This window comes from Sceloporus occidentalis, unplaced genomic scaffold (genome assembly GCF_023333645.1).
Source record: "Sceloporus occidentalis isolate IW3139 unplaced genomic scaffold, rSceOcc1.0.p SCAF_2, whole genome shotgun sequence".
NCBI classification, from domain to species: Eukaryota; Metazoa; Chordata; class Lepidosauria; order Squamata; family Phrynosomatidae; genus Sceloporus; species Sceloporus occidentalis.
The window spans coordinates 202,035,041-202,058,624 of record NW_028316982.1 but is presented as its reverse complement, the minus strand read 5'-3'; the positions used below and the strand labels follow the sequence as shown (position 1 = coordinate 202,058,624).

General features: G+C 38.7%; 2 protein-coding genes across 6 annotated transcripts in view; one reads left to right on the top strand and one right to left on the bottom strand.

The window, feature by feature from the left end:
- Nucleotides 1-3,224, top strand: part of TTC3 (tetratricopeptide repeat domain 3) — a 96,454-nt gene extending 93,230 nt beyond the window's left edge. The window contains exons 44-45 of the mRNA XM_089508432.1: nt 1,043-1,129; nt 3,117-3,224. Of these exons, the coding sequence (XP_089364558.1) occupies nt 1,043-1,129; nt 3,117-3,224 (195 nt within the window). The remainder of the gene's footprint in view (nt 1-1,042; nt 1,130-3,116) is intronic.
- VPS26C (VPS26 endosomal protein sorting factor C) lies at nt 2,851-23,322 on the bottom strand. Of its 5 annotated transcripts, XM_089512008.1 has the most exons (9): nt 23,230-23,322; nt 20,567-20,710; nt 19,098-19,247; nt 16,648-16,728; nt 13,557-13,631; nt 11,581-11,731; nt 10,616-10,768; nt 8,878-9,000; nt 4,872-4,950 (listed from the first exon to the last, which is right to left on the bottom strand). In XM_089512008.1, the coding sequence occupies exons 1-8, from the start codon at nt 23,284-23,286 to the stop codon at nt 8,918-8,920; spliced, it is 894 nt and encodes a 297-aa protein (XP_089368134.1). In that variant the 5' UTR covers nt 23,287-23,322; the 3' UTR covers nt 4,872-4,950; nt 8,878-8,917. The 5 variants fall into 5 exon arrangements, with proteins under 5 accessions (XP_089368133.1, XP_089368135.1, XP_089368137.1 ...); XM_089512007.1 differs by having other exon boundaries at nt 2,851-9,000; XM_089512009.1 differs by lacking the exon at nt 8,878-9,000 and having other exon boundaries at nt 2,851-4,950.
- Nucleotides 23,323-23,584: the final 262 nt, after the last annotated feature.

The window sequence follows — 23,584 nt, the reverse complement described above, 5'->3', positions numbered from 1 at the left end:
TTCTGGAAGTGCCAAATGGCTGCATCTTTGAAATGTTTTTTAAAAATAATAAGTTGCTTAGGTTTTATTAACTTTAAAATTTTTAATAGAAACCTCTATAGAGCATGCTGCCTGTAATTCAAATAGGTATTTGTTAGGAGGCCACAGATTTATACTACTATTTTTTGCAAAGAATGTGATTATTGTTGGCTTGTCTGCGACAACCAAATAAACAAACTCCAACTTAAATAGCTTGGAGTTCCTGTTTTAAAAATACCACTGTAAATATCTTGCTGACATTTTAGCATTGTAAATAATAGCAATAACAAATGCATTTCTATACCTTATCAGTGCACTTAAGGACTCCCTAAGTGGTTTACAAAGTGTAAGTTAATTGTCCCCAACAATCTGGGTACTAATTTTAGCGACCTCGGAAGGATGCAAGCCTGAGTCGAACTTGAGCCCTTTTGCTGCTATTGAACTTGCAGTCTTATGGTTTTGAGTGAGTGGCTGCAGTACAGGCATTTAACCACTTCGCCACCAGGGCTCCTTAATGGGCAGGATCCTATGACTTTTCCAAGGAAATAGTTTGTAGAAAGGAAATGAAAGTAGAGCAAGTGTCTGTCCTTCAGTTCTTTCAGACTTCAGCTTGCAGACACTGAAATTTGGCTATGCTGATTGAATCTTCTCAGAGTTATATTCCAAATTTTCTGGTGCACCAAAGGTTGAGAGCCATCCCGTGGCAGCTTCAGTTGAGCTGTTAAGAGGCATTTTTGGCTGATTTCCCCTATTTGCTGCTGCTGTTGTTTACCTTCAGGTCATTTGTGATGTAAGGCAACTCTAAAACCATTTGGGGTTTCTTGGCAAAATTTATTCAGAAGGGGTTTGCCTCTACCCTCCTGTGAACTGAGAGTGTTGACTTGTCCAAGGTTACTCAGTGGGTTTCCAAGGTTGAGCAGGGATTCATACTTTGATCTCCAGAGTTGTAGTCCAGTGTTGTAACCGACAATCATGAAATTTGAAAGTAGCTTTTAAGTCACAGTAAATGCATTTGTTTCTATAGGATAATGATCCCTGTGTAATATGTCATGAGGAATTAAGTTCAGAAATGTTGCACGTGCTAGACTGTGGGCACAGATTTCATAAACTGGTAAGTAGAAAAGTCAGTCCAAGACATTAACTTGTATTCGTTCAGTGGCTTGTGCATTTGTACACTGCCTTGATAGTGGACAGCTGTTGTTCAATTGTATTTGTGATCACCCACAAATGAGCAAAAACCCTTGGGTTATACTGTAGAAAATGTGCCAGTGAATCAGCCAGGCTTTCAAGTCCTTTGCTTGCCCTGGAATTTTATTTTCATGGTTCATTCTCAATCCTGGAACATACCAAGTATTTTTTTTTTAACATCAAGAAAAAGCAATCACAGTTTAGCAAACACAGAATTCTTTTTCTGTACTGTGAAGATGTAGCTCAGACCATCCGTCATGAATATGACTACAACCTAAGAAGACCAGACTCTCTGCGGTGACCCAGAGGACCTTCTCATCAGCCGCTCCCAGGCTTTGTAACGACCTGCCAGACGAGATCCACAATATTACCACCTTGGAAGCCTTTAAAAAGGCTATTAAGATGGATTTCTTCCAGTAGGCCTTTCCAGACTAGGTTAGATCTATTAGATCCATTAGACTGGCCTCCTCCCTCTATTGATAAGATATCAAGATTGATTGATACCATCGCCCCCGTCCCCCCCCCCCCAGAAAGATTAATTTCTTGCGTTAATCTGCCTGAAATTTTAGTGTATTCCTATTGGACAGTTTTACATTTTTTAAATATTTAATCTCTTTTTATGGGTTGATCACTGTTTTTATGATTGGGGGGAGGGTTGGGGTTTTAAATTGTAATTTTTAATTGTTTGATGTTTTATTTATACTGTTGGAATGCAAATAAATATTATATTATTGTTGTTGTAGCTTATCCATGTGCAGTGGCATTTTTTCAAGTTTTCACAAGCACAGTCAACAGCTGTTGTACCAATAGATAGCTAGATTTGTTGTACTAATAGATAGATTAGTTACCGTATAACATCCATGCTCCTACTCCCATGTTGTGCAACATATTCCAGATTTTACGTTTTATTGTAGTTTTAAACTGTTTTTATCTGTGATCCTTCTTGGGTCCCTGTCTGGGAGAAAGGTGGCATATTTATTAAATAAACAAATAAATTTGATTTGTTAGCTGCCTTTGAGTTGTCCTCAACTCATGGCACCCCTGTGAATGAGATGTCTCCAAGCCTCTCCCCCCCACCACCTCCTGTCTCCCTTATTGAGTCTATCCATCTGGAATGTGGTCTTCCTCTTTCTATTGCCCTCTACCTTCCCTGACATCATTGTCTTTTCTAATGAGAGTCATACCTTCTGCTTATGAAGTCCTTTAATACAATTGTATTTGAATCCCTGCATAAAGCCAAATAAGCATATGAAATGGCCATAAATGTATACATCTAATCCCTATGTGCAGTAGTTTTGGGTAGGATGGGGACTGTGTACCCTTCAGAAGTTTTTGAACTCAAACACTCCTAATTCCTAAATTAGAATGCCCAGTTGAAGGATATTGGGGTTTCCGTCCATAAGCATCTGGAGACCTGGACGACCCCAGCCCTGGCTTAGGAAGGATAAAGGCAAAGGAAAGATGTTACAGTAACTTGAACTTTTGTTTGTAGAAAATAAGTGTTGGTCAGGACTTTAAATACATCTGTAGTGTATACTATTAGTAGGCTCAGTGTTTTCTACCAGACAGTGGTAAATTTTATCAAATTGTAAGTTCTTTTCGAGTCAAGTATTTTAAAAGTAACACTAATATTGAAAAAGCAAATTATCAACTTGATATTTTTAATCAGTTAATAACCCTGATCACATGGTAATGCGAACTTTTCAGTACAGTAGGCCGTATGCTATTCAGGCCTGGTTACAGCAATTTGGGTTTAGCCTATCTCCAAACATTGTTTTTATATATGTGATGAACATTCACAGTGATTCTCACATATGGCTACATAGCACATTTGAAAACTGTAATTACCAAAATATGTATATGTGTTTGTGTGTGATGTTCATTTCTTGATTTGTTTATATTTTATACAGTGTATTGGCCCGTGGATTAAGGAGCACAGTACTTGCCCAACTTGTCGCCAGCATGTTCTGTTGCCTGAAGATTATCCTGAACTTCCTGGACGAAATAGAACCCCTTAGATGATGTAATATACAAATTAGCAAGAAAACGTGATTCATATTATTTAGAATCATGATTAAGATTTTGTGTAGTATGCTCCTTATATTTGTGGAGTATTGCATGATAAGTACAATGAGTACATGTTACAAATACTGCCATTTCCCCTAACTGCTACTCAAACTACTTCTCCCCTTGAGTCACCTACTCCTATGGGATTTCAGATTGTTTTTATTCTCTTTAATTGCATATATAAGGAAAACATATATTCATTTCATCATAGCAAAACAAGTAGATAATCTTCACAATTTGCCCAATGGATATTATTTCTTTAAATTAAAAAGTGCATTAATAAAAAATTAATTATGAAATATGTTTCTATAGTCTTTGAATACAGTTGTTGATTGGTTACAAGTATATAGCACTGTTCTGTAAACTGAGGATCTGATCATTATTAATTCTCACATGTGACCCCTTCTTGAGGCCAGGCATTCAGTGCTGTAGACCATTTTGAAGATTGCAGGTATAGGTTTTTAAGAACTCAAACATTAAAAAGTACAGCATGAGCTTTCCTAGTTTCAGTTAATCTCAAAGGTGCTACAAGATCGTGCTGATTCTACAGACTACTAGATGTATAACACATCTTTGAACTGAAAAATACAGTTAGCCTTCAATATCCACGGATTCAAGCATCCACAGCTTGAAAACATTTTTAAAATATATAAATTGCAAAAAGTAAACCTTGATTTTGCCATTTTATGTAAGGGACACCATTTTACACTATTGTGTTTAATGGGACTTGAGCATCCATGGATTTCGGTATCCATAGGAGGTCCTGGAACCAAAACCCCAGCAGATACCAAAGGCCCACTAATCTGTTTTGCAGAGTTAATGTTGTAAATTTATAAGGTTACACTGGGTTAATATTTGATTCAAGTATAAACAAGTTTTCAGAACCAAGAATCAATGCTTGTGGATGAATTATTGTCAAGTTCTCTAAAAGAGACTGACGTCCAAAACACACTGCAGAAGTAATCCAGTTTGAGACTGCTTTAACTGCCCTGGCTCAATGCTAGGGAATTCTGGGAACTGTAATATTCTGAGACATTTAGCCTTCTCTGTCAGAGCGCTCTGGTGCCACAATAAACTACAGTCCCTAGGATTCCCTCGCATTGAGGCAGGGCAGTTAAAGCAGTCTTGAACTGGATTATTTCTGCACTGTGTTTTGGGCTTGAGTGTATCATACTTCTGCCACTGAAAATACACCCTTTGATTTATTTTCTCATGCTGTTCCAGCATTAAAAGTCTTGTGTGTGTGGAAGATGCCGTGTACTTCTGAAGGGACATTTTTAGATTCAAGCCATAGTACTAGAATGTTTATTTGGCTGTCCATCGGATGAGAAAATGCTAATTGTTCCCTCTCAATGTGAGCAAATAAATTTAATCCTCATAATAAATTCTTGGAGTGGGGGAGTTAAGGTCTCTTCTCACTTTTGATTTATTCTATAATCCTATTTCCTGTGGAAACAGTTATGTTTTAACACAAGATCTCATTTTTTTAGAATTTTAAATTATAGAAGCAACTGTGTTACATCTATCCAATTGAACTTTCCAGTTCTTTAAACTAGATTAACTTCATCTAGTCCATGTTGGCAGTGCTGGCATGCAGAGGAATCCTTGTTTAGTATCTTTGTTGCATCCCCCAAACGCACTCCTCTTGGCCAATATGCTCAAGTGAAGAGAAGCTGCCTGTCAAAAGAACAAAATTATAGTTAAGATTTGAGATTATTCTTCTGAATGATGTGCCTTAAGAACATTAAAATAATGCTGGATCATGCTAAAGGCATATCTAGTTCAGTATTCTCTACACAAACTGGCAAACCAGTTGCCTAAAGCCCTTTTCTTGTTCATATAGAAACAGTCAAAAATACATGAACAGCAGATATTTTGACAAAGTTGGTACCTGAAACTATCCTTTGAAGTAAGCTCCATCCTGCACCGCATCACTATACTTCATAGTGTTCAAATTATAAATTCAAGTTGGTTTGACGGTCTACTTTACAGTTTTGGATTACTTTCAGCATCTGCCTGTACTTATTTGTGAAAATAGTAGATACTCTAAAAAACAAAACTGAAATACATCTGAATTAAATAAAAAAAAAATCAAATAGCACAAAATGCATATGGCTATCATTTTTTAAAGGTATTTACTAACTTATACATAGAGGATTATGAATCATGTGACCTTTCACGTTACACTGCCAAAGGGTATTGTTGTTTTGTCCAGTGAAGATTAACTGTTGAGTTGTGTGTTAAGCAGAAATTATTTCAAAAGTCTTGCACCAATACTCTTAAAAAGTTGGTTTTAGATGTGGGGTTGTGATAGAGATAAGGAAACAAGTTAACATTCAAATACAGCTCTGCTTCTTTCATTAGCCACATTCGCATATGTTCTTCTGTCATGCTTAACTTTTATAGATTCAAAGCCAATGTGCTTATTTCTGATCCTTGCTGCTCCCATGACTTGCATCACATTGGAATAAAAGATTAACTAGCTCTCAGATCGTCTTCACTCAGCCAACTTCATTTTACCTATATAAATTTAAATACCGTGTTTCCCCCAAAATATGACTGTCTTATATTTATTTTTCCTCAAGAAGACATGCTATGGCTTATTTTCAGGGGATGTCTAAGTATGGTACAACAATCTACATTTATTCAAATATAGTTTTCTTCTTCTGGAACATCGTCAGAACTCTCCACACCCGGTATTCCGTCCTGAATTTCTTGTGACTCCATTTCCTTTAGATCCATTGGCCCCAATCTTTCTGCTCCCTTCTGTTTCACACCAGGCCTATCACTATGTCTTATTTTCAGGGTATGGCTTATATTGCACAAATGCTTAGAAATCCTGGTACAGCTTATTTTATGGGTATCTTATTTTGGGGTGGGGGGGCAGGATAAAGCCTGCTTCTGTGTGTATGCGTGCACTCCTTCAAGTCACCCGTTGACTTACAGTAATCCCATAAATTTTGTAGTGTTTTCTTGGGCAAGGAATACTCAGGTGGTTTTGCCAGTTTCTTCCTCTTAAATATAGCCCACAGCACCAGGTATTCATCGGCAGTTTCCCATCCAAGTACTAACCAGAGCTAGCCCTTCTTAGCTTCCAAGATCAGGCAGGATCTGGTGCCTTCAGTGTATTTAGGACTTAAATATGTAGTGAAGAAACTTGCTTATACATAAACTAAAAGTACTATGTAAAAAATTAAAACCTGTGTTACAGACTGACGCCACTTGAGACAATAACAAGGTACACCCAATGTGAGCATGGGGGGGGGGGGGAATGAAGCATATATTTGAATCAAAGGGCAAATGCATGCTTGTTTTACTGCTATAGGTTACAATGTGAGGACTGTAGATTAGAAGAATTCAATAGGCATTTTATAGTATTAATCATTTATCAGCTTTTATGCCTGTAAGCCAATACAAGATGAGACTGCTTTATATTATATGTATTCAATCAAATACATCTTTATACAGGGGGGAAAAGACACATAACAAGTAGAGTCAAATATCGCATTCCAAGTTTTTGGAAATCTGAAAGCTTCACAATTTCCAAATGACCAAGCAAATACCCTGTAGTAGCAGTTCTACTGTTAGCCACAAGTTTGCTTCCAGCCTCTGATATTGAGTGTTCTCTTCCTTTTTGAATATGGAGGTGGCACTATGGTTAACAGCTCTTCATATGCTGTATCAAGGGGAGTGAGTAATTCCCATAAACCATGCAGCTAGCAGCCCAAAACTTAGGTAAGTCATTGAGCAGCACAACTGTTAATAATTATCTTTCATGTAGCATGTTGTAGTGACAAGCATCCTTATGTACAATCCTAGTAACAGGTACATGGATCTGTCATTCTATAACCAACAAAGGTTGCAATGACTCTCAGCCTAAGCTTCTGCAAGTCTGCAAACTTCTCACTAGCTGGTTGCAAGTCAGTCTTACCTATTTTCTGGTTAGTAAAGAGAAATATATTTATTCCAGATTCCCTTTTTCTAGTATGGTGGCGCTCTCAAAAACTATCCAAGGACATTACACATGACTCTAGCATAATTTCTGCAATGACCTTGGTTAGGAGTAGATAAATGTCTTTATTTTGCATTTTTAAAAACTTTGTTTTTTATAACTTAAGCCCCTACAACCCCTCTGCATTTTTGCATACCATTTTCCCAAAGATTATTTTTCCAAGCATTTTTCTGTAGCATATGCCTTTTTGTACAGTACAGTGCCTAATGTAGTGAAGTTGTTGTTTTTTGTTTTGATATCGTAACAGTTAGAAAAGGAGGGAAAGTGTATAGAGGATTATCTATACTTCTATTTCCTGTAAAGCCTCAAGTTACAACTTTCAAATAATCTTGTTTAAAATTAATTTTGGTTGTGCTTGCTTTAATATCTTCATCATGTCAATTTTCTCAGATGAATGACAGCCAATTGTCTTGGAAGACTAGTGTAACTCTTAAGAATAAATTGGCCAATTACAACATTTTGTTAGCTCACCTCATGCTCCCCCATCCCCATGAATGACATCTACCCACTTTGGCAACTGTAAGCACCTTCAGGCAAGTATTAAAATGCAAAACAATGCTAATTCTCCCCACTACTCTGTGTAAAGAAACTAATCAGAACTTCCTGGTTTTATGATGTTTAGAACACCAGGAGTGATTTATTTATATAGTGCGCCCTTCTTTTACACACCCCGCGTAAAAGAAATAGCACATATGCTCAAGCCATTGCATCTTCTGGTGCTGTTTTCAGCATGTGCTGGAAGCAGCATATAATGCGCCCACGTTTAACGCGTGCGCACTGTACTGTAAATGAAATGCAAAAGGATAGCATTTAGATTGCAGCCACTTTTGCCCTGTCCTGAGATGTCACACCAGGATAAATTTATTGGGTTTATCAATTGAAACCTTCAAAGAGTGTGGAGCAGCACCACAATTCTAATTTTTCTTGTCTACTAAAAGTCAACCTTCTCATATTTTGTGTCAAATGAATTTAATCCCATTTTAATAATTTGCCAGAAGGTGGCAGTGCTGTGTCAGCCTGCATCCATGCATAAAAACCAGAGTGAATATTTGGAGCAGATCCTGTGCTACTTTCATTAACTGTTGTTAATTCTTTGAGAATTCAAGGTAATTTTTTTCATTATTACTGCAGATTACATAAACTGCTATGAAAGCTCAGCTGCTGTCTAGTTTACCATCAACTACTTTGCAAGCCTCACAATTCTATATTTAGATTTAAAACACTATTTTTAGCCAAACTGGCAAACATTTTCAAAATCAATGCACTATTATTACTGTAGCATGCTGAATAGTTATTTGACCGTTACACCTTTTTAATATTATCAGTAGTACAAATACAGGCATATAGATACAATCTAGTTGGAGAACATTATATAACGTGCAGCACATTAATTCACCAAGAGAGTTGGATCTTCCATGAGTAATTAACATTTTCTGCCCAATGCTGCTAAGGAGAAAGTTCATGTAGTTCTCATTCAATACTGATCTTGTGTGGGCACTTAAGGGTACAATATACAATTCTGAGTTAGGAGTCATCCACTTGATTAGGTTCTGCAGTACCAGTCCACTAGATTCATGAATGACAAGAAGCACCTGATGTCAATGTGAGTCCTGAAACAATTCTCCCAATTAGTCACAACCTGCAGAGCTTCAGTGGAAAGTTCTCTGTGATAAGGTGATCATCATGCAAGAGGACAACAATGTTCACTTCAAATTCTAGAAGAAGAACACAATACAATTGTGGAATAAACATGGATCCCATAATGAATATCAATTCTCTGGAAGATGCTGAGATGCAAAGCAAGTGATTTGCATTATCTCTGGCATCATCCAGAAATAGAGAGCAGTCATGTGACTTCTCCCATTTTTTGGTCTCCTGCCTAACAGTTAAATCTAGGTCTTCTCCCTTTTCTATATTTCTTGGTCTCTGCATTTCTACTCCTTATTACATCCCCTTTCCGTCTTAACTGAAATATGTTACAATCAGGTCCTCAGTGAGATAAACAGGTTTCAGAGACCTCAGTGAATCTGGATTTCTCTTTCCCCTCCTGGGCCATATAGAGACTATTCCCTCCAATGTACTTACCTATTGAGGATTTTAGTCAGCTTTTGACACTTCATATATTTGTGGAACAGGACAACCAGCTAAGTTTGCTTCCCCTTATGGGAAATGAGACTGATTGATTAGTAAGTGTCATGTCATTAACTGCAAATGGCAGAATATCATTCTCCCCTATAATTTTTCAGTAAACTTGGCACGCAGAATGTTACGCAGTGTAGCAGAAGCAATTTGTAACAAAATCAAAAAAATATACCCCAACAATCTAGTAAAGTCTTGTATTAACCAGTTTTGATCAATGACACCAGCCTGCAAGCTGTTGTGAAACTAGGGAAGTCACATTTTTAAAAGAAGCTCCATTGGAACATTCTTTCAAGAAAATTCCAGATAGTGAGCAAGGCCTGTCAGATCTATCAACTGTTTCAAATTTGTTTGCAAGTGGTGGTGGTCTACCAGCTGAACAAACCTTGCCAAATATAATTACTTCCTTAAAAAAGAACTAATTCAATAGCTAGTGGTATTGTAATTGTTAGTTTCAGGTATTTCATAGAATCATAGAGTTGGAAGAGACCGCAAGGGCCATCCAGTCCACCCCCTGCCATGCACAAACTCTCAATCAAAGCATCCCTGACAGATGGCCATCCAGCCTCTGTTTAAACACCTCCAAGGAAGGAGACTCCGAGGGAGTGTGTTCCATTGTCAAACAGCCCTTACTGTCAAGGAAGTTCCTCCTAATGTTCAGGTGGAATCTCTTTCCCCATAGCTTGCATCCACTGTTCCAGGTTCTGTTCTCTGGGGCAGCAGAAAACAAGCTTGTTCCCTCCTCAATATGACATCCCTTCAAGTATTTAAACAGGGCTATCATATCACCTCTTAACCTTCTTTTCTCCAGGCTAAACATCCCCAGCTCCCTGAGTCGTTCCTCATAGGGCACGGTTTCCAGACCCTTCACCATTTTAGTCGCCCTCCTCTGGACACGCTCCAGTTTCTCAATGTCCTTTTTGAATTGTGGTGCCCCGAACTGGACACAGTATTCCAGGTGGGGCCTGACCAAAGCAGAATAGAGTGGCACTATTACTTCCCTTGACCTAGACTCTATACTTTTATTGAGGCAACCTAAAATTGCATTGGCCTTTTCAACTGCCACATCGCACTGCTGACTCATGTTCAACTTGTGGACTACTTGGACTCCTAGATCAAGTTTTCCTTTGTAACTTCTTAAAGGTCACTCTGAGACATTCTAGTAATAATACAAAATACATTTTTCCTTACCAACTTTGAAGTTTGTAGTTTCTAGTGTGGGGCAGGTAAATAGCCTAGGGAACACCATGTAGATTGGAATGGGAAGATTTCTGCAGACATCTCCATCAGCAATCTGAATATTCTGAATCTCAGTGGCATCTCTAGCATAACCTTCAGCACAGCCTTTGCAAGAATGGAAGAAAAGGGGTGTTAAAAAGCAACCATTTTTTCCTTATTAATGTACAGTATTTCAATGTGAGCTGCTTCAAATGTTAGAAAATTCCTGTACGGAGAAAGTTCCCAAACTGGATTTATTACAGACCTAGGGGTTTGACAGATGGGCAGCTCCTCGCCGTCCATCTTTGTCCCGCATCGTTTCCACAGCAACCAAATGGCGCTGCAACAATGCGCTCCCTCTCGGGAGCAAAAACAAGCTGTCGAAAGCAGCTTCCTGGAAGGGGTGTGATTGGCACACTTGCAGGCTCTGATTGCATCACTTCCAGCCACTGCCGTTTGGGCGCTGTGCCACACTTGTGTCATCATGGTGTGGCCTGTGTAGACGGGGAGGAGCCATGAGGGCGGCCTCCTTGCATACTAGGACTACTGGGGATGTAAATGCCCAACCTCATCTAGCCCTAGTTCGCAGTGAGGATGCCACAAAATGCCCATCTGTACTGGGCCTAGCACATTTAATATACAACCAGCCAATAAGCACACAAATTGGACTGTGTACAGGATTCAAGTTTTGATCCTACAGATTAACATGTGACTACCTACATACAAATATATTTCTTCCACAAGTTTTTTAAGGGGAGGGGCTCTGACAAGAAGGAAGATAGAATTCTTACTGAAATAATGTAAAGCTTTTATCATGTAAATTATAATTGAATATTTAAGCTTAAAGTATATTACAGATTTCTGCTGCTTTAAAAAAGTAAAGCCGAATTGTTTGGAACAATTATATGCATACTGTATACATACATGTAAAGACCTACCACAGGTTTCCACTCGTACCAGCTGGAGTTCAATACTCTTAACTGCAGCGTCTGAGTTTACTACCACTAGCTCCCCTGTCAGAGGCTGTGTTATGATGCAGTTTGTTGAATTGAGATGACCTCTGATGAGAAACTTGGGGAGCAAAGCCCTCTAAAAGTAAAGTAGTAAAAAGACAAATGATGCACCTTCATGAAGAATTTCTAAATTTGCCAGCCCCCCTGCTACCTTTCCACAGAAACATGCCAAGGGACTTTGACTTTTTAAATCGACAGCGAACTTCAAGAAAGCAAGGCATATTAGATATAATAAACACAATATCCTGAAAATATTGTCTACATCACTTCTAATATCTGTATTGTCCTTTTAATTAAAACTTGGACTTTGACCTACCCCAAGTATTGGAGAACAAGAATTAAAATCCTAAATCACTCATATAGACTATATTTTCAATGACCTGGAATTATTAACTGTAGATGCTACTAGAATAAATTGTTTCAGTTAAGACTTTCAATAAAGATAGTTCCATTCCATTCAAACAAGTCATTTTCGACTTATGGCAAACGAAGGTGAACAGTATTTTCTTGGCAATATTTGTTCAGAGGGTGTTTGCCTTCCTCTGAGGCTAAAGGAGTGTGATTTGTCAAAGTCACTGGGTTTCCATGGCTGAGTGGGGTCTCCAGAGTTCCAGTCCAGTGTTCTAACCACTACACCACATTGGCTTTTCTTCAATTAATGTGTATATATGTGCCTTCAAATTTTCTGTCATGGCGATCTTATGAATTTTATTGTGTTTTGTTAGGCAAGGAATACTGAAGAAATGGTTTTGCCAGTTCCTTCCTCTAAAATTTAGCCTGCAGCACCTCTGGCAGTCCTCAATCCAAGTACCAACCATGGCTTACCCCCCCTGCCTAGTTTCCAAGATCAGATGGGATCTTGTGCGTTTAGGATACTTAGCCCTCCCTTCAATTAATACACCCCTTTAATATTCTGGCCAAACATCCTAGCCAATGTCCTTTTAATGTCCTTTCCAAAGATCACCCCAATTTAATGCCTCCCTTTTCCAAAATTGTTCACTCAAGCCTTGGCTTCAGTTATAGTTAGCCCTCCATATCCACGGATTCTTTATCCATGGATTCAACCATTCACAGCTTGAAAATATTCTCTCTCTCTCTCTCTCTCTCTCTCTCTCTCTCTCTCTATATATATATATATATATATATATATATTTATTTATTTAAAACAGCAATACTTGATTTTGCCATTCTATATATGGGACACCATTTTACTATGACTTTGTATTTAATGGGAATTGAGCATCCACAGATTTTGGTATCCACAGCAGGTCCTGGAACCAAACTCCAGAGGATACCAAGGCCCACTGTAATGTATCCTCTACTCTCCCCACCAGCAAATATTTTTAACAGAGACATGAGTGGGCTGCTTGGGAAGGAATAGCAATCTATCACTCTGCTTTCACCTCTTGGCTTCGGTGATGAGTGGGGACGAAAGCATTTGTCTTTCAACCCAGCCAACCTGGTAACAGAGCAGGGTACCAATGGAAGAACAGTGTGCCTAATTTCTTCCAGCTATAAACTGTCATGATAGAGTAAAGAAGCATGTGGAAGTTAGGAAGAGGCACCATAAACTGAATTAATAAGACTATAAACTAGAACCAGTCCATGGGCCAATTCTTCATTTGTGTTCCAAAGCATATCATAATGGATAGTAACCATGCAGAAGCTTAGCACTGAAAGTAATAGGACAACTTGATTAATCAACATCTTGCAAAACCAAAGGAGGCACCCCGCTCTGAACATTCACATGCTTCTGTAAAATACTAAGTAGTGTGGAATCTAATTCCTTAACAATTTCTATACAAGCTTGTTCACTTTTTTTCATATTACAATTCCTGTGAGAATTTTTCCTAAGCCTTCACAACTTGTAATTGCAACTCTTTTAGCAAGATGAGTCTTACCTCTTTTACATTCTGTAACGTTTCAGGAGTGATAGTGAAGTCCACTGGGCTTGGGGTTGGTTTACCTTTCTGAGGCTGCAACAAAGCAGTGTCCAAACTGTAATTTTAACATCCCATTTATGTAGTCAGAGAAGTTATAGAGCTTCATGTGTTATAAGAACATGGATCACTACAGGAACAGAAGCTGTTGCCAAAGAGTTACCAAACATCCTAACTGGCAGCTGATATGGCAGTAGTCTCTCCAGCCTAAGGAGAGAAATCTGCTTCCAATGAGTTCTGGACTATGAGACAAAGGCTGCATTTGCACTGCCAAAATAATTCCATAGAACTGAGCCACAGCATTTAAAAGTGGTGTCAACCAGGATTATTTTGGCTGTGCGGATGCAGCCTATGAGTCAGAATTTGGGGGAGAATCTAGGACAACACTCCCCTTGTGCATGATTAACAGAGTTTCAGTATCAAATCAAAAGAACTCTTATATGCAAGATAAGATCTATGCTGTAAAAGACTGAATTCCCATTTTCTTGGAACTTTGTAAGACTTAGTATGACTTCCCATCTCTCATTATTTTTCCCACCATCAACTTATTTTCTCTTCAATATGTATCTCAATTGCTTTCTTAACCACTTCACATAATTGCTACTCAGCAGCATACATTTTGCCTGACTACAGACATTTTTTTCAATAGTACGATGAATACTTCTAATACAGAAGATTGTCCCAGAGAAATTATTGTATAGTTTTAGACCAGTGCTGGGGAGCCATCAGCTCTCAAAAAGGTTGTTGGGCTACAATTCCCATTAGCCCCAGCCAGCAAGACCAACAGTGAAAAATGAGATTTAACCCTCACACTTTAGGTTTATAATCCATATAATAATGTGAAGTGTGACCCTACAATGTCACATCCCATTATAAAAGGAACAGGTGATGCAGGTAAAGAATCCATCTGGCCCGGGGGGGGAAGGGGGGATGAAAGAAAGAAAAAACAAGACTCAAATCATTTATGGAATATTCTCTTTTAGAATGAAGAATAAAATATTGCAGACAAGATTTTCATATATTTACTCCCCTCCAACATTATTTCTAAAAACTATGCAGCAATTAAACGTTTCTGTAACACTATGTACCGTATGAGAGCTGGTGTGGTGTAGTGGTTTGAGAGCTGGACCAGGACTCTGGAGAGTAGGGTTCAAGTATCTGCTCAACCATGAAAACCTGCTTGGTGGCCTTAGTCAATGAACACTCGCATCCTCTGAGGAATGCAAAAACAAACCCCCTTTGGACAAATCTTGGCAAGAAAACTCCTTGACAGGTTCACCTGAGAGTCACATTAAGTTGGAAATGACTTGAAGGCACACAATAATAATGTACAGTTTCTCACTTTATTGCAGTTCTGCAGCCCTTTTATGCTACAGAATTATGGCACATTATTATTATTATTATTATTATTATTAACCTTTATTTATAAAGCGCTGTAAATTTACACAGCGCTGTACATACAATCTTTTTAATTGGATGGTTACCTGCCCTCAGGCTTACAATCTACTTTGACTACCATGATTTTATACTATGAAACTTTCAATTTATAATTTCATGAAGTACTTAAAATTCTCTGCCAGTGAGCTCTAATGCTTCCCCAAAGTACATGCCACAAGATGCTGCCATGGCAGTCAAAGCACAATTATACTAATAAAATTTGTGTAGCATAAAACATCTCAAGTTCTGGCTTCCTCTTCTCAGTTCTTGTTTTGAAAATTAGTGCTTTATGCCTGCCGGTCACTGTGGAGGACTAGGAGATAAAATAATTTACTTTGTTTAAGGTTGTTCTTTTTTAATTGGGGAGGGCCTCCTCATAAATTGGCAAAACCAAAGATATTTCTTACCGTTCAGACTCTTGTAGTTCCTACTGAAATTATTTTTTTTATTTTAAAAAGTAAACTCAATGTATTTTTCTGTAGTGTCAAGGAGGTATAAAATAATTATTCCTGTAAACAGAGCTGGGGGGGGGGAGGAGACAAGGACCAGAAACTGCAATAATGTAACAATGTACTTTAGTTTATCACAAGCTACCTGATGTGCGGGACCTGTCATTTTTCCCCCTAATGTGTGAGAGGCCAGAACCTTATTAGTACCAAATGGATAGAAATGTTTTCTTCTTTCCTGGAAACTCACCATAGACTGGCAGCTAATGGCTCAGAATATTGACCACTACTTAGGGTACCACTACTGTACACAGTCTAACTGCTACATAGTTTTTGGGACAAAATGTTGGGAGGGGATTTCGAACACATTATCCCAAACATTTTATTCATCACTTTAAAAGAAAATATTCAATAAATAAATGTTCTTACATTTATTTATTTATTGAAAAAATAAGACTGGGAAAAAAGGGGAAAGCATTTTCCCTTAAATTTTCCCAGTTGTGTTTTTGGGGGGCATTTACATCACTAATCAGAATACTATATCCTCTTAACAATATATTAGGTAAATTAATTTTGAACAGATTTTTTTAAATCCAGAATTTTCTATACAAAAGAACATTAGTTTTAGAACAAGATACCAGATCAACTATATTAGCTTTGCCTGGGTGTTTCTTAAACATATCCATTTGAATCTTTTCAGTACTACCCAAATACCATTATAGTCAGACCTCTATAGCCACAGCTTCAATCATCCGCAGCTTCAAAATATTTTTTTAATCCAAAAAGGAAACCTTGATATTGCCATTGTATATAAAGAGACATCATTTTATGTAATGAGACTTGGGCATCCACAGATTTTTGGTATCCACGGAGAGCCCTAGAACAAAATGTCAGTGGATGCCAAGGGCACACTGTAAATGATTTTGTCAGTCAAAGTTGGAAACAGGCACAACAAACACTCCTCAATGGACCTCAGAGATTGGACCTCCATACATACCATAATTTTTAATATAAATTTATATTAAACATTATATAGTTAAAAAGATAAAGTATTATTTTTGGGATAGGGGACCTTTGGGGAGTTCTATGCAGCCCTCAAGCTGTGCTTTCCCCACCTCTGATATAAATACAGAAGCTGCAGAGAGCAAAATTCAAATGAATAAACTTACCGGTGAGTGGACAATAAATTCACAAGTCTTAGTCAAATCTTTAGCCAGGAGAGAACGTCGCATGTCACATCGAAGAGTATACTATACAAGAGAAAGAGACATTTTCACTATCAATTTGCTACTGGAGTCCAATGAACCTTTTTTGAACTTTTAGGTCTATTTCAAAATGACTCCAGCTTTATATAAAAATCAATTTAATTGGTATCACATTCTAAAAACATAGTCCAATATGGATTCTCCTGTATCCCAAAGTGTTAATTTAAATTCCTCTCTGGTGTTTCAGAATTACTAGGAGAAAAATGGCTTGCATTATGAGACAGCTCATGTGCTGGAGCAGAATTGACCCTACAGGGTCAAATTTAACCTGCAATGCTTTGTTGTTGCCTGTATGTAAAGAAGTACAAGCAAGCTCATGAACACAAAACAATTCTATTGAAGTGCTTTCAGCGCCAAATAGTCACACAGGTCTGTACAAACACACACAAAAACTTTATACAGATAAAGTGACAGGTTTTCTTCCTCACCTATTTTAATATGTTGCTAGGAATAAAAGAGTCATCAATTACCTTAAGTGACTGGTATTAATTTCAGTTTAATTAAATCAAGAGTCTTATCTTAGTAAGTAAAATCCTTTTAAAAAAACAAATGAGGGAAGAAATAAAACTACAAAACTGATACCATAATTGCAGAATGCATAAAACAGTTCAAATTACCTTTAAATAGTTTGTGATCAAATTGATGCTTGGGCTCACAGCAACACTATTGACTCAATCCACCATATCTGAAAAATGGGCTCTATGTTTGTTTCAGACCACTGACTTCCAGCTAGATCTGTGCTAAAAACAATTTGATTTAAAGTTTCTGTACAATCTTGTCATACTGAAGAAGATTCAGTGCCTTTCTCTCACAGTGTAGCTCTATTAATTGCAATGGTTTAGTTCAAAGTATCTTTTTCATCTTTAAACTCCTCTTGTTTGCAAGCAGCTTTGGGGCAATGCATGTGCAAACAGCATTCCTGATTACTAAGACCATTTTTTTCTAGAAGTCCTCTGGAGTTAATTTGACTCCATCCCTCAATGAAACTGACACTGAAATGATTCCAAATGTAAAGCCCATCTCCTTTAACGTTAACAGGATTGAATCTTTCATACATTGCGCTTTAAGTACTAAACACTGTTTGGACTGCTTTTCATTTCACTAAGCATATTTTTTTCAGTTAAACATCAACTAGAAGAACACATAATAGGTTAAAACAGCATCCCTACTCTAGACTGAGACCCAAATGGGTGAACTAATCCTATTCTAGCAACTGTTAAGAGTAGCTTTTATTTTTATGTAATTTACTAAAGCTCCTGAAGTAGTAGAAGAGTATTTCTATTGAAAATCAAAAACAAAGGACATTTTTCAAAGACATAATTATTGTTCTCCGTGCGAAACAGTAAATCTATAAAACTACAGGGCGTGAACAACCCCAATACAAAAACAAGCAGTTAAATAATTAAAATGGAAGTTTTCATCAAAATCCTCAACAAATTCAGCAGATATTAATCCTGTGAGCACAAGAAAAACAGCTTAAGCATCAGTAGGCACCAAATCATATTTATCTGAAGTGAAACATTTCCAGGAGGTAAACGAACATATGTGCTACCATAATATTTGCTATGTTGTTGTTCACAGCAGATGTTCTACTTGGAATGAAGTCTGAGCCAAGAGTAGGTAAGAGGTGCCTCACTAAACAAGGAAGGCTGCTGGCAGAAGGTATGAAGTCTGGAAACCTCATGCAGACAGAAAGTCATCATAGGTCTCATTTAATGGCACTCTAGGAAGCCTGAAATTGACAATCAATGTTCCTTGTGCCTCTCTATACATGTATAAAGAACTCTGTTTTGCAGTAAGGACAGCCCTATTTTGTGCTTCTTACAGTAGAGGAAATCGTTTATTTTGTCTCTGCTCATTAAGCAGTGCTATTGGGAAAATATATTTATCTTCTTAGATGAATGTATGATTACTTAAAGAAGAGTGGGCAAATGAGCAGCAGCATCCAGAGCACTACTTGATGATGTGATGCAGGAGCCCCACTCTCGCCTTCCTTCTTTTCTGATGACTTGGTCTTTTGGGATGGGCATGAAGCCTCATAAAGAGACCCTTGCAGAGCGGGATAGGGTAGTCTGGCAAATTCAGCTTGCAAACCGGGTCCATACATTCTAAGTACGCAGTCCATACATTCTAACTATGCAGACACAAGAAGGTTTGGTCAAAGAGTTCACACCATTAGCTCTGCATGGCTTGTGATTTAAAAAAACAAATGGTAACATTGTGCATTTTTGGTGTTTTAAATTGTAAGCCACCTTGGTAAAAAATATAATTGAAATTAAAAACGGTAAGAGCAGCCACAGCTTTTGTTTATAACCTGAAAATGGCAGATTTACAACTGGGATCAATTTTCTTACCTGGATGTTGACAAAAACTCCATGGTAAGTTTCATAGAGAATTTTGTTTCCCTTCACTTGCAGTGGGAACTCAAAAGGGATTTCTGTTTTACCACTGGGGAGTTTTCCAGGTTTTACCATTTCTACAGTGCTATTAATAATCTGGATAGGCTGAAAAAAACCAGACAAAACTAGAATAGTGAAAAACAAACATGGAGAGTTTTAAGACAATTTATGGTGTCCTTAAGCAAAGTCAAATGCAAGCAACAACTCCTCAGAGTTTTTGAATATGTATTCCTATTGCAGTTAGAAGAGCAATCTTGTATATTTAAATTTATACTTTCTGAAATCTCATTGAACTCAATGCGTTTTGCATTACACTTTTATTTTGTATCCTTGTGCATCTCTCTCTTAAACACTGAAAGGTAAAAAATAAAAATAAAAACAAATGGCAATGCAGTAATACACAAATATTTAATACTGCCTAACACTTGGTTCTTTCTTTCAGTTTTTATGAAAATAACTTCTCTTTCTACTTAGAAAATGTTAAAAATGTAATTTTTAAAAACGGACACTTGATAATTGCTACTTTTTGCAATCACTTCCATACTGGGGGTTTTGAGTCAAATGAGATTATACTATAAATTGCAGCCAACACTTTCATTTTAAAAATGTACTTTTAGCCGTCACTGTTACAGGAATAACAGTGGAAAGTTTAGGAACCAGGAATATGTGTAGTGAATTCTCTGCACAGTCTCCACTACCACTTCCTTGTAATGTATTTGCTGCTTTTAATTCATTGAGAGACTATCAGCATTTTAAATTATATCTTGGTTTATTAAGCCAAAAGGCACATCCTCACACCTAGCTATTTCACACAGATCAGAAAGATTACTTTTCTTAGTCATTTCAATCAAATAAATATGGTTTCAACTCTGGAAAAATCCAAGATTTTAAACCAGCTTAAACCACGGTTTAATAACCTGTCTTATTCTAAGTCTGGTAAGACAAACTGCCAAATTCGTTAATCAGACATGTAATAGATTTATTCCAGCATGCTACAAGTCATACATTTGGAGAAAAGCCTCTCTTATTCTTAACTCTAAAAAACTGAGTTATAATCATCCAAATATACTCAGCAAATAAGATAGGGGACTTACAGTAATTTTTTTTATTCATTAATTAGGCAAGGAAATCTTAATAATCTTAAACTAACAGGAGAAACCAGCAAACCTTTTTAATATATACTTCATATAAATCATCAGTTTAGGAAAGCTTTCTACTACCATGTTGTTGTAATAATAACAATAATAACAATAATAATAGGTTTTGTTTATATACCGCCCAATCACTGGGAATCCGAGCGGTTTACAACAGAGGGGATAATAGACGGTTCCCTGCCCACAGGCTTACAATCTAAAAGACACGACACAATAGGAGAAGGGAATGGGGAGGGTGGGAGGTTGTTGTTGTTGTTTTTAAATCTGTACCTTAACAGAATTGTAGAAGGCTTCAAACATGCCAACGCTCTTGGCACTGAGTTGCATGTTTACAGATCCTTCCATCGTTAGTGAGATTCCCTGATGCTGGATTGAATCTTTACTTGTTATGACCACCACTCCAGTGAGTACCTCCTAAATCAAGAAGAATATGCAATGAATCATTTCCCCCCCAAACAGACTGCCATGTTTATCCAAAATTATCAGTTACCAGGGGGATGGGAGAAAGATAAAGTAGGAATATAATATACAGTATACATGTGTCTAGCACTCAAGTTCCACTTATTATGCAACTATGCTAAATATCCAGTCATCGAAAAATGCAGCTCTACTTCATTTGTGAGGCTCTTCTGTTTGTCACTTGCATTATGACACTCTTTGGGATTCTCCAGGATAAAAGATGTTATAAATGAAACATCGCAGCACTGGTTTGTGTCACAGTAATGATAGGTGAACAAGAAGCGCTCTCCTTAAGAAAAGCATGGCCATGTTTTAATGAGATCACTATTCATAATTAAAGAGTAGTACATATTTGTGAATTCCTTCGCAGTACCTAGGGACTCCCTGTATGTATGTGTATATATGTGTGTGTGTCTGTGTATAAAATGCATTATGACAATGGCACCAAGTAAACCAAACAGTTCTTTGGGACACTATGACCCTATACAGACAAGCCAAAATAAAGCTGCTTTGGGTCACTATGGATGTATGCTGCTTAAATGATACATGCCTCCTAAGAGTCTGGAAGCTGTGCCAAAGCCATGATCCAGTCCTAAGAACTGTAGCGCAGCATAGTTGCAGCTACCACGCTCTTAGGACACATGCATCATTTAAGCAGCATACATCCAAAGTGATCCGAAGCAGCTTTATTTGGGCAGTCTGTATGGGGCCTATATTCATTTACCAGTAGCTGTAAAACAAGCTGCAAATGACTCCCAAGGAAGTCCTTGCCACCCCATCCCCCAAACTTGCTTTCTTGCTTTTCATCCCCCTCTCTCTAGCTAGCCATACCATCAAGAGGGGCAGAATACTACAGCATGGGGTAACCACTGTAGTAGTTTCCAAACTGGGAAACAGTCTTTAACACCATTTGCATTTAACGTAGAGTTCACAACATAAACTATTATGATGTCCAATCCAGACAGTTCTGAATAACTTCACACATAATTCTTGGGAAACAGCTCTATGAGAAGTTGTCAGCCTGACTGCTAAATGGATGCTCTCTGTCCCCAAGCAGTGCAGGGGATCCTTGGTATCTGCTGGGGTTTGGTCCCAGGACCTTCCCAGCCCTGCTGACACCAAAATGTGCGGATGTTCAAGTCCCACTGAATAAAATTGATATTAAAATGGTGTCCCTTATATAAAATGGCCACCTGAATCAGACTAAAGTCCTGTTACTTCCCAGGTAGTATATCTGCACCTGGAAGAGACCGGTTTACATACATGTTTTCTTCTGGATGAAATTCTTTTTGGATCCCATTTCACATTGTTGCGTGGGATCCAGGATGCCTGAAATGCACATTTTCCTGTTAATTCAGGCCGGAGCGACCAGATGCCCTAACTGAAAAGGAGGACAAGACACTGCAAAAATGTGGGACATTCAAGAAAACTGTAGGACCTGAACAAACAAAAGCTAAAGCACTCACATTGATATAAATCCATGCTTGGTTATGCTCCAAATGGAGGACATTTTGGAATTCCTCCTGGTCAGGAGGCTGAAAAGGAGGACGTGTCCTGGAAAAAGAGGGCATCTGGTGACCCTGATTAGGCCGCCTTGGACTCAACAGTGCAATCATGGACTTCACACAACCCCCAAATTTGTAAAAAGAGAGTACCCTGAGCCTTGGGAGGTCCCTATGAGTAACTGCAGCAGAACGGGATATCCTTGTCTACAGAAGATCAAAGAAGTTGGCAGCATGAGCTTTCGTAGACTTCAGTCTACTTCCTCAGATGCATTTGGTGGAATGGAAACCAGGGACGGACATATATATGTCATTAGTATGTGAGAACGTGGATTCAAATGCAAAACCCAGGGACCACTCCACCAAAAGCATCTGAGGAAGTAGGCTTATGTGGAAGAAAGCTCCTGCTGCCAATGTCTTTCTTCCAGTGAGTCTCAGAGGTGCTGCAAGAAGATCTCCCTATGCACTGATTCTACAGAGTAACACGGCTGTGTCTCTGACTTCTACAAGAGACCAGAATGGGGAAAGAAGGCAAGGTGGAGGGCCTGTGCCTGGACTGGACGCGAGCCTCCACCAGGAGGAACCCCTCCACGCGAGGAGGATGCTGGGCTTCCTCTGCCCTCCCAGTGTCCCTTCTCTCTCTACAGCACTGCTCCCCAAACTGCGCCCTTTAAGAAGAGGGTTTTTGGACTTCATCTCCCAGAAGCCTCAGCCGCGGGGGCCAATACTCCGGGATTCTGGGAGCTGAAGTCCAAAGCCCTTAAAGGGCGCAGTTTGGGGGCCACTCCTTTCCAGGGACTTCCCACCCTGGTCCCTCGCAGACTCCAACTCCCAGAATCCCATAGCCTTGAGCCAGAAACAGAGTCAAAGCGGTGCCAAACCAGGTTCTCTCTCCAGTGTGGACGCAGCCTCTCTATTCCTCTGGAGCTAATGCTTCCAAAGGGAGGGCAAATGCCCTCCTCCCTCACTTACCCCGCAGTGATAGACCTTGTTGGCCCTCTTGATCTTGATGTCCAGCGCGGTCCCCATGGCGAGCCCTCCCAGTCCCCCTCCACTCTCTAATCACGTGCTTCCTACTCTGCGCGCGCAACTCTGGCCTCGTGACTTCCTCCTCTCTTCCCCCTCCCGCGCAGAGGAGGATTCTGCGCAGAACGTTTCTATAGGCTTCGGTCCCCGCCCTTCTCTGACTCCGCCCCCTTTCCCCAAAAGGGGCGGGGCGTCTTCTTCTGAGGAACGTTCCAGCCACGCCCCGCCTCGAAGGCGCCGTTTAATTTTGAAACCAGCGGCGGTTGATACGTCACTCCAACGTCATCTCCCCGTTTCCTTG